Source organism: Oryx dammah, unplaced genomic scaffold (assembly GCF_014754425.2).
Source record: "Oryx dammah isolate SB20612 unplaced genomic scaffold, SCBI_Odam_1.1 HiC_scaffold_2, whole genome shotgun sequence".
NCBI lineage: Eukaryota > Metazoa > Chordata > Mammalia > Artiodactyla > Bovidae > Oryx > Oryx dammah.
In genome coordinates this window covers 198,711,287-198,722,359 of record NW_024070186.1, presented here as the reverse complement: position 1 = coordinate 198,722,359, position 11,073 = coordinate 198,711,287, and the positions used below count along the sequence as shown (strand labels likewise).

The window sequence follows — 11,073 nt, the reverse complement described above, 5'->3', positions numbered from 1 at the left end:
CTAGGGCTCAAGTCGGGCACCCAGGCATGCTGCCAGAGCCACCGCCTCAGCCTCAAGGCCCGACCTGGCTCCTGGAACAGCAACGGCCCGTGGGGACCCCCACCCAAAGCACAGGCCCCTGTCCACGAGGGGTGCAGAGGCCCACCCTGGACTGCCCCAGGTAGACACACCAGGCCCACCTCCCAGAGGCCAGAGGTCTAGCGATGTCAGACTGCAGCTAACTGCCCGACACGGCTGCAGAGCTGAGCCAGCGGCTGCCCTGAAAGCAGGGCCGCCCCAAACTCCCAACACCTGAGAGGCTGGAGGCCCACCTGGCGGCGGGGAGCCGTTCCTTCCGCCTGACCCACCGCCACCCACGCCCAGCTCCACCAGTCCCGGCCATGGAGGCTCAGGTCTAGGGGCGGGGTCCGTGTCAGCCCGCACCGGGGGGCAGATGCCAGGCGCTGACCTTGCTGAGCAGGGTGCAGGGGAGGTGGCCGGGACCCCTGCCCACGTGGCAATACGGCAGGTCTACAGGGGCTCCGGGGTCCACGAGCCACCCCCAGGGCAGGCCCCAGAGGTCTCAGGGCCCTGGTGGGCAGGCCACCAACCTGGGCATGTCCTGACCCCGGGCCCAGAGCCCCCTGCAGCTGAAGGTGCCCGCCTGGTTCAGTCGCCTGGGAGACCATTCCAGCCTCCCTGCCCTCTCTTCCCAATGAGGGGCCTCGGGCTGTGCATCGCCCCATGACCCCCAGCACCCACCCTGCGTTCAGTCTGGGCCTCGAGGGCCACTCTCCGCTCGGCCTCAACCCCAAATGGAACAGGGGTGGCCCCTGGCCAGGCCGGGGGGCGGGTACGCCACAATGGGCCTCCTGTTCCCACTGACCTCCGTCTCCTCCTGCCAGGACCCCGGGGTCTGGCGCCGGATGTCTCCTTGCCGACCTCCTGATGGGAGGGCGGGGGGGGGGCCTCCCCAGGAGAGGGAGGGTGGGCAAAGGCGCGCAGGGTACCGGATGCGGAGCCGGGTGGCCAGGCCCCCCGCGGCGGGCTGGGCCGCGCCCCCCGCCCTGCAAACCCCGTTCTGGGCAGACGGAACCAGGCTCTCCTGGCCTGTGACCCGGCAGAAGGAGCACCCACCCTCACCCACCGAGACCCCTGAGGAGCTGTGGACCACCGCCCACCCTTAGGATGGACCAGGGGAGGCAGAGAGTCACTGCCCAGCCCAGGACCAGACATGACCTGGCCCTCACACCATGGGAAGCAAGAGTGGGGGCCGTGGGGGACCCCAAAGGGTGGAGCCACAAGCAGAGAGCCCGCTCCGTTTCCACCCCCCCGTACCTCCAAGCCCCTGCCGCTGGCCCGACAGACAGGCTCCAACGTCCGTAAGCAGGACCATCTAATCTAGGGCACCCCACCCCCAGGCCCAAGAGACAAAGGCCTCAGTTCTGTGGATTCCTGGGGCTCCTAAGACCTCTCAACACATCACAAGGAGGGATCCCTAGACCCAACGGAAGCCCAGGAGGCTGGGCTGAGAGCCAGGGCCTCCGCTGAGCCCGTGGGCGGGCATCAGGCCTGCTTCCTCTTTGAACCGAGGAGGACGCAGCGGGGCCCACGGGGTGCGCGGGGCGGACGCCCCCCACCCAGAGTCTGAGGCCTAAGGCGGCAGCCAGCGCCCGAGGCAGGCACTCCAGGGCACCTTGGCCCCAGGGGAGTGTCCACCTGAGACTGCAGGCAGCCAGCTGTGGAATCTGCTTACTCAATTCCCAAAGCACGCAGAGGACCAAGTCCCGGAGGTCAAGTCCAGTCCCAGTTAGAGTCTAAAGTGCTTCTCGCGTGCCAGCTGCAGGGTCCTTAGCTCCACACCTCACTCTGGGGCCAGAAGCCTGGACTCAGACTCGCAGGCGATCGGAAATAATTCCCAGTGGAGAAAAGAGTTCTACTGCACCCCCGGAGCAGAAGTCCGCATTCCAGGAAAACTGGAGGCCCAGCTGGGTGGGGAGTGAGCTGCTCCATGGGGTTGGCGCCAAGTCCACGCCCCGGGGCCACAGAGACCACGACCCACCTGGAGCCAGACCTTCCATGGGGGCAGGCAGTCCCCATGTCCCAGACCCGCTGCCCAGAGGCAGGCGCAGCCAGAGGAGAGCGAGCCCAGGCTCAGAAAGGTTTCCAGACACAGGGCCAGAAGCCAGACCCTAGTTTAGCTGCCCAGTGACCTAAGGATGCAAAACTCGCCCCAGATTCAGAGGACAAGCCCCAGTATGTGTCCTTGGAGCCTGACCTCCTGCAAGACCCCATGATGCCCTCAGCGGTCAAACCAGCCAGCCTCCTGCCTGGGAGAAGGCCTCGCAGTGAGCACTGCCGTGCACTGGCTTCTAGGAGCCCAATATGGGAGGCAGACACATCTGACCCAAGCCGCTGGGCCTGTGGTTCCCCACGCAGAGCACACCTTCCTGAAACAGGGGGTGACCTGGCCCCCAAAAGGACGCCCCATGGCTGGTGCCCCATCAACAGCACACCCAGTGGAGAGGGGCACCCTCCCAGGTTTCACAGGGGCCAGAGGTCTAGCAGGATGGGCGTGTGCCTGGCCCTGCAGCCTGAGTTCGGTGGGGAGAGGCTCTAAGGGGACGCCCAGCCCCCTTGCCACACACCACAGCCCCCGCTAAAGTGCCCAAGAGACCCTTCCAGAGCCTGGAGGGGACACAAGGCAGCCCTCAGCTAAATGGCGGGACACCATGCGAAAGCAAGGCAAACCACCACTCGTCCTAAGATCCACGAGAGGCCCTTGGAGAGGGGACTGGATGCCACCCCTAAACCACCCACCAGGACCCAAGCCCCAGCCCCGCCCCCGGGCCTCAGTGTGCCTGTCAGAGAAATGGACGCATCCTCCGGCTCACCAGCCACAGCTGGCTGCCACGGGCCAGGGATGCGCGGGCTCACCTTGACGTTCCGGTGGTGGACACGCGATGGCTGGCACTTGACGCTGCTGGTGTTGCAGCAGCCGGTGCAGCGCTTCACCTCCACGCACGGCGGCCAGATCAGGAAGTTAGCGGACGTGGGGTCCACCTGGCTCCGAGGTATCTCGTAAATGACAGTCCTGGTCTTGCAGACTGCTGGGATGGCCTCCTCTGCAGAGGTGAGAGGCGGGTGAACGTGCTGGAAGCCCCAGGGCTGCAGCAGCTCCCAGGGGTCCAGGCAGGAGCGGCCCACGGCTTCCGCCCACGGGACATGTCACACAGCCCCTGGTCCAGCAGAGGCAGAAAGACCCCGGCCCCCAACACGGTGCCACTGATTGGCCCAAAGACGAGCAGTAACTGGAGGGCTGGGAGGGGAGACCCCAGAGGGGTAGCGGGCTGCAGAGAGCCTCCCTTGGAGCGTGGGGGCTGAAAAGGGGTTCAAACAGCCCCTGAGGCCAGCTTGGGGCTGATATCGCCTTCACTCAGGGCCGGGGGCGGGGAGCCATCTCCCACCTGCCTTGCCCCCCAAGGGCCCCGCCTCCCACAAGCTCATTTCCAGTGGTCCCCGAATCGAGAGGGCAGGGTACTGGTGAGCCAGCCACCCCAGTGCGGGCAGGGGCCCCGTTCACAGTGCCCAACCCAGCGCCCACGCAGGAAGGGTCTGGGGGGTCCAGCTAGGCAGGGCCACAGGCCTTCAGTCCAGCCCCAGTTCCGCTCAAGGGCAGGCCCCCGGTTTGGAGCAGGAGAGGCCCCCATCAGCCACGAAGACTCGAGCCAGCACACGTCACCTGGGAGGGCCCGCTGGCCTCAACCAGGAATCATCTACCCACATACCACGCCCAAAGGCAGAAGCTATAAAATCCATATTCTTGGAAAGACAGCTCAGACAGAGGGAGTCGCATACCCAAGGTCACAAGGAGGACGGGCAGCTGGCAGGACCCCCAGGTGGCACGGGACTGGGTGGTCAAACCCCCAACTGCACCCCTGGGGCAAGGCCTCCCCTCAAGGATGAGCCCAAGGCCTCAGGAGACCTCCATCAGCCAGTCACTCCTGAAGGGGCCAAGCAGACCCTGGATGCTCAGAGTGGGGCCAAGGGGCCAGGCCTGCGGGGGGGTGGGGACCCGGGAAAGGGGTCCCAGGCCCAGCATGGCTGCACCCACCACTCCGCAGGGCAGCGGGGAGCACTCTGTGCTCGATGTTATGAACTGCAAATTAAACACGACCCATCCTCCAGCGAGGCTGCCTCCAGCACAGGCCCCAACAAGACCGGCACTTCAGGAATTTACGGCGGCTCCCCACTTCTGGAAACTCTTGGCCCAGGCCAGGCCTGCAGCGGGGAGCGGGCGGGCCAGGGCGGGGAGCGGGCGGGCCAGGGCGGGGAGGGGGGGCGCGGGGCCTGCACAGCAGAGGAGGGACGGACCCCGCATCCCCAGAGCCTCTCCACAGCCCCCCAGCACGGGGACTCACCGATGCTCCTTTTCCTCCGGATGGGCACCGGCCGCTTCTCCGGGGCATGCTTGGCGCCGTGGCCCCTGTGGGCTCTCAGACTGGTTTCCAAAGGCTCCTCAGCTCCTACAGCAAAAAGAGATGCCGACCCTCCGCCTACACCTGGGCCCCTGGGGCCTGCACAGCAGCACACCCCACCGTCCTCCTCGTTACAGACGGGGTCCCTCTGCACCCACAAGGGGGGCCTCCAGACATGTGCAGGATGAGACTCCCGACTGCCAAAGATGGCTCAGCCGCCCCACGCGGCCAGCACGAGGCTCCTGACGTGGGCGCCTGCCCTGCGCCCTGCCACGAAGCTGCAGAACACCGAGGACGGGCCTGCGGCCAGCCCGCCCGGGGCACCTCCTCAGGGAAGCCGGGTGAGGGCTGACCCAGGGGAGGCGCCTGAAGCCAGCCCGCCCCGCCCGCAAGGCCGAGCCGACAGGCCTGCTGCTGCTTGCTGGCCAGCGCACCTTGGACAGAGGGCTGGACAGCAGGCTGGACCGTGGGCCCACACAGGCTGCAGCCGCGACTTTCCCACCTCCTCTGCCTCTGCCGCCTCCTCTGCTGCTCTCACTGACCCAACCCTGGCTGAGCAGCCCGGCCTTGCAGGGGAATCAGGGCCTCGGTCAGACCCCACTCGTCCCTGAGCATCAGCCCGCCGTGACGGAGAGGCCACCAGAGCAGGGAACAGCGCGTCAGGAGTCCAGCACCCGGCGGGGGACACGGCTCTCAGGAGGCAAAGTGCTTTGAGCGGCCCCAGAGCCAAGGTCACCACTGGGCCTAGCGCCCCAGGCTGGCTACAGCCCCCTCAGTACACAGACCACCACCCGCTCTGCCCCCAGGGCCCCCAGACAGGGCTCGGAAGGAACACACACACCTGCCGTCTGGCCTCACCGCGCCCAAGGACAGCACCGGCACCAGTGGAGTGGGCCACAGGCGGCTGCCCCACCCCGGCCCTCAGACCCGGTGAGGCACCTCCCCGCCTCTCCCCGCCATCACTGCTTCCCCCACAGCTACCCAGAGGCAGCGGGCTCTGAGAAAGCACGCCTCAGGGGCTACAGCTGCCCAAGGAGCCCGTTCTCGCCACCTCCCCTCCCCAGGAAGCTCCAGTGGTATCCCGGCCACGGGCCCAGACCCAAGGACCCCTCTCCCCGACGCGCAGTGCACAGAGGCCTTGGAGACTGTCCTCGTGCCCGCAGTCGGAACCTGCACACACTAGAAGCGAAGCGCAAACACAGAAAACGCAGCGGGGACACAAGACGCGCCGCTGTGCACGCCACCGTCCAGGAGAGCCCAGCTCTCCCCTCAAAATGACTCAATGTTCCACTGCCGCTAATTTTTTCTGAGACCCAAAATAAGAGCAGAACAGAACTACTCACGCAGTAAGAATTTCCCATCCACCAACTGTTACAAGAAGCATTTTTTCACGAAAAAAGTGACATTATGAGTCACGTCCTGGTGGTGGCCGTCTTGCCATCGCCAAGTCCGGGAGCAGCTGGTCCACCCTGAGCTTCTAGGAGACACGGAACGGCAGCAACCCAGGCCGCACTCCACCCAGCACCCCAGCCAGGCACGGCGGCCTTCCGTGGTATCATGGTGCCGTGCACACGGTAGGGGCTGCCACCTCTCCACCTCAGAGGAAACTGAGGCCAAGGCTCAGAAGAACAAGCAAGGCCGATGGCCAGCAGGAGGCCCCTGACTGCCTGCGCCACACCCAGGCCTCCTGCCTCTGAAGAAGCAAAGACAAAGCCTCCTGGTCCATCAACTGTTCTGAAACCTGAACCCAGGGCTCACTCCCCAACAAGAGTAGAAAGAGCTCCCAGTCAGACAAGCTCATCCACTACCCTATGAAGACGGGTGGTCCGGGAAGACGGGTGGTCCGGGAACCCAGCCCGGACCTCGCTGATGGGGAGGTAGCCCTCTGATTTATGTGGGTGGAGATGCGACGGGCAGGGACCACCCCCCCAAGAGAAGGCCACACGTGAATCACAGCCGAAAATGGCCCTCAGGACGGTTCATCAGCTGGTTCTCCCTTCTGCCTCTTATGCGCAGACGCCCGAAAGATAGGAAGGCGCCTTCCAGCCGTCAGTCCTGGAGGAGCATCAGTGGCCTAATGGGATGACATTCACGTATCCTTACTCAATGGCCACGGGCACCGGGCCAGGCTTCAGAGAACAAAGCTCCCACGCGGCTGAATGGTCTGCTCTCTGCACACCCGACACACAGGCCGCAAACTCCATGCTACTGGTCATTAAAAGACCACAGGCTGACCCCTGCACCCAAAGGTCACACGTGAAAAACCAACTGTCCGGTCTCTGGGGCGCGGGCAAGGAATCCAGCGCCTGCGGGCCTGGGCGCAGCGGCTCACCTGGGAGACGGGAACGCCCGCCCCTGGAGGCCACGCCCACCTGCCAGTCACGCGGCCCCGCCCCGGGGAGGAGCCACTGCAAACCCGAGAGTCTTTTCCCGCTCCCAGGCATCAGTCTGCAAGAGCTCCACTCCGAGCTACAGGAGGAAGGAAAGATACCTAGGCCAACCGGTCTTCTCTGCACCCACCCGCCTCCTCACTGACCCCACCTCTGGCTGACCCTGCTGGGGAGTCCTGGGCCTGGAGAAGTAACCTCACAGCAGTTTACAACCTTTCCTAGCAGCGGAGTCCATTTCTACTCTTCACTTGGGGCAGAAACAGAAGTTGGGGAAAAGACACCCACACCCCCAGCCCACTCCTTCTGCAAAACAAGCTACAGAAGCAACCAGCTCAGGTCAGAGCTGTGAGAGGCGGACCAGCCAGAGCTCTGATGAAGGAGCCCGCCCTGGGGTCTGTGTCACAAAGGGTCCCGGAGGGACAAGGCTACTGAACAAAGGAGATCCTGGGGCCCCTCCAGTGTAGGCACTGGGAGCTCCCTCTCAGACCCCAGCTGCCCCGACAGGTGGGGGAGGGAGGGAAGCAATCCACCGTCCACTCCCTGGGGCAGGAGGGAGCCAGGCTCCCAGCGCTTTTATAAGGGGGCAATTTGAAACCAGCCCGGAGAACCGGCTGGTGCACCCTTGCTTCTTCTGTTTGGACCCTCCAAGGAGGCCGTGGACCCAGAAGTCCCCAGGTCAGGAATGCTATCAGCATGACCCCAGAGCTGCAATGCTAAAAGCATTAATGGGTGGGGGGTGGGGGGGAGGCGGGGCTGCAGAAACAGAATAAGAATGGTCCCAGCAGAAAGTGAATGGCCCATTTCCCCACCACAACCCAAAGCAGGTCCTGCAGGAGGCCCAGCCTTTCCCAGGGAAAAACCTCTTGGGAGCCAGTCTCCCCATTTCCCAAGTCCATCAGGGAGCAGCAGAATGCAGGCAAGCATTCTCCTCGGCTAACCAAAGCCAAACCCTTCTCCCCAGCGTTACACATCAAGGAACCAGATCAAAATCCCCCCCCCCCCACGGCCCCACTCTGATCTCCAAGTGAAATTCTACCCTCTTTCTGATAAGGATCAGCCAAAGGATTTCCTGGGTCAAGAAACTACAGAAACCATCGCCCTTGCTAGAAAATGGTTTTGGCATGAAATGAAAATAGTTCAGGCCTTTCCACCACCATAATTAGGTACAAATTTCCAAATGACTAGACCATGTGATTTTACTTAATTCCTCCACCGCCCCCCTTTTTAGAGTAGTTTGCAGTGAGAGAAAAATCATTTCACTTAAAATTCTCCCAACCAACCCCTGGCTAACTTTGGTTGCTCCATTTGACAAGCTCACCTGGGCCTCCTTTTTGTCCAGTCAACAGGAAGTTTTCTTACACGAGTATTGCCCTAGCTAACTCACAGTGGAGTTCCTGCCACAGAAATGCGGGCCAGAACCCTTGTCTTCTAGGAAGAGCTTCCTCTGGTCCACAGGCAAGCACAGCCACCCAGCACCCCCGGCTCCCAGCCAGGCCAATATGGGTCGTCAGCACCTCTGCCCACCTGGGGCCAGTCAACTCTGCAGCCGCCACTCAAGAGCTTCAGAAGTCTGCCTGACACTGTTTCCTAAAGCGGCTCAGCTCCAGAGCCTGAGGGGGGAGCCCCAAAATAGTCCCCAAACAGCAGACTGTCCAAGGCGCGCCTTTTTTATTGGCTCATGAAAACAGAAAAACACAGGACTCACAACCACAAAGGCCCAGCCCGGCAGCAGGAGCAGAGCAAATGCGCACCGATGACAAAGGGGCCCTCGGTGGGGCGGTGGGGGGCGGCACCGCGCAACAGCTTGCGCCCAGGTCAAGGCTCAGCGCCCAAAGCCTGGGCTGGCTCCTCCCGGCCGGAGGGCAGGCCCCGGACCGCACACCTGGCCGGGACGCCGGCGCCCTCTATGCGGCTTAACTTTCTGAGACACATTGGGCATTTTCCTTAGAGCAGAAAAACAATCCCTGGGCGAGTGAGCAGCCCCGGCCGCCGCCGGGAGAGAAAGTGGTGATTGGAAGAGAAACTCCTGACTCATCCGCCTCGGCTTTTATGGCCCGGGATTGGATTCTGACCTTTCGGTGCGCTCCTGCGCGGCGCCCGGCCCGGCCCGGACGCGGGAGGCGGCACGGGGCGCGCATACAGCCTGCCCACCCGCCCGCGCCCTCCCCGCGCGCCGAGGGAAGGGGCGCGATTTACCTACGGAGTCTATCTCCAGGAGTCGCTGGAGGTCCCGGATGCTGTGGATCTGACTGTGCGCCAGCCTCTCAATGACCTCGCGGGGGATCTCGGCTTCCTGCAAGCATAGCAACACGGTCAAGCCCGTGGCTGCCCAGAGCGCCTGGTCCCCCACCCGGCCCGCGCGGGCGCCTTGCAGGAAGGCCGCTGGACACCCAGCCTGGGCCCTGGAGCCTAAGGCCCAGGGTGGGGCTGGATGAGACCCCCAATCCAATTCTCCGTCCCCATCCGTGTCTGCCCTTTACAAAAAGAAACCGCTCCCCTCCTTTAAATTAAAAAAAAAAGAAAAACCCACCGGGCCCCTCTGCCCGGGGGTGTCCATTACAGGAGGTCTAGGGGCAGCGAGGGGCCCGGGGAGTTGCTGGTCTAATAGTGAAATCAACATCGAGAAAGATCAAGTTGAAATGCGTCACGGACCGGCGACGAAAGTCACGGCAGCCCAACACTTTAATCTACCCCGAGGTTTAAATTTCACACCCGGAATCCCGACAGAACCTGCGGGGGAGAGGGTCTGCAAACACGCGCGCGCACACTCACACTCGCCCCACCCCGGGCTCCGGCCCAGCTGCGGCCCTAGCGCCGACGAAGACGCCCCAAATCCAGCCGCGACTGGGAGGGGCTGCCAGGGAACGTGAGCGTTAAATATCTATCTCTTGCAGCGCCGGGTCCCAACCCAGACCACCCCCAACCTCTCGGCCTCCCCTTACTCTTTCCAGATTTTTAAAGGGAGTAGGGGGTCGTGGGGGGTCTCAAGCACTAAGTCCCGACGACGGGGGTGTAGAAAGTCATTTATCACAGCACAGCTCACGAGGATTCGGAATTCGAGATTGGGGGTGGGGGTGGGGGTGGGGGTGGGGACGCGGGCAGTGGGAGGGCGAGGGCTCCCGGCCCGGCCCCGGCTCGCCTCGCTCAGCCACCTGTAAGCAGGCCCCGGGCGGGCGGGACTGCGCCGGCCCAGCCGCCGCTCCGGGCGTGGGGACCGGGACCCGGGGTCTGCGGCTCCGCGCTGCTCACCCTGCCTTCCGGGGGCTCCCGCTGCGACCGCCCCTACCAGTTTGTCGGGGGCTCTTCCCTCTTCCCCGGCTCCGCGGGCTCATACACACACACACACACACACATACACACACACCCCCTTCCGCGCTCCCGCACCCCAATGCTGCATTGTCCGCCGCGCCCTAGGTCTCCCTCCTCGGAGAGGAGCCCGCGGCCCCCGAAGTTTCTCCCCACTCGTCCACCCAGCCGCCACTCCGTCCCTCCGCGGCGGAGCGACGCAACACGCTGGAAACTCACCAGACACACTTAGGCATGGCAGAAAATAGAACCCAGTTGGGAAATTTTTAAACCGACCACCCTAGCAGAAATCAAAACGCTCCCTGCAGAGCCCCGGAGCCCGGGCTCTCGGGCGGCCTCAGGGGGCGTGCGCAGGGGGAGTCGGAGAAAGGACAGGGCGCGGGGGTGGCACCCACCTCGGCCAGGGCATTGGCGAGGTACCCGCAGCCGAGGAGCAGCAGACAAGCCCAGGTCCTCATCGCGTCCCGAGGCACCGGTGGCTCGGCGGGGAGGCGAGGCCGCGGGGCGGGCGCTCCAGCCGGGCTCCTGTGACGGCGAAATTCAGTACCATCCCTCAGGGAACGCGGCCCGAAGGAGGGTGGCGCGGAGAGCAGGGAGCCGACGGAGCGCGCCCGGCGCGAGCAGCGAGTGCAGAGAGAGGCAGGCAGCGCCAGAGAGGAGGAGGAGCAGGGAGTGCGCGCTCGCCGCGCCCGCCGCGCCGGGAGCCTCCTGGGCCGCCGGGTAGGGGGTGGGGACGGAAGGGGGGGAGGGCGGGGGCTGGGCCTCTTCCTTGGTGCGTTCCCGGTGCTGGCCGCCGCCGCGCTCGCTCCCCCGCGCTGGCTCTAGGAGCGACCAGGCCGGTAATTCTGCATATTTGCGGGCGTCAGCCCCGAAAAGGACCCCGGAGCGAGGCTGGAGCCGCTGCCGCCGCACCACCCATC

General features: G+C 64.4%; 1 protein-coding gene across 1 annotated transcript in view; it reads right to left on the bottom strand.

The window, feature by feature from the left end:
• Nucleotides 1–784: 784 nt before the first annotated feature.
• The window catches only part of PDGFA (platelet derived growth factor subunit A), an 11,625-nt gene continuing 1,336 nt past the window's right edge, over nucleotides 785–11,073 (bottom strand). The window contains exons 2-5 of the mRNA XM_040266848.1: nucleotides 9,044–9,140; nucleotides 4,401–4,505; nucleotides 2,874–3,104; nucleotides 785–1,089 (exon numbers count right to left, since the gene is read on the bottom strand). Of these exons, the coding sequence (XP_040122782.1) occupies nucleotides 785–1,089; nucleotides 2,874–3,104; nucleotides 4,401–4,505; nucleotides 9,044–9,140 (738 nt within the window). The remainder of the gene's footprint in view (nucleotides 1,090–2,873; nucleotides 3,105–4,400; nucleotides 4,506–9,043; nucleotides 9,141–11,073) is intronic.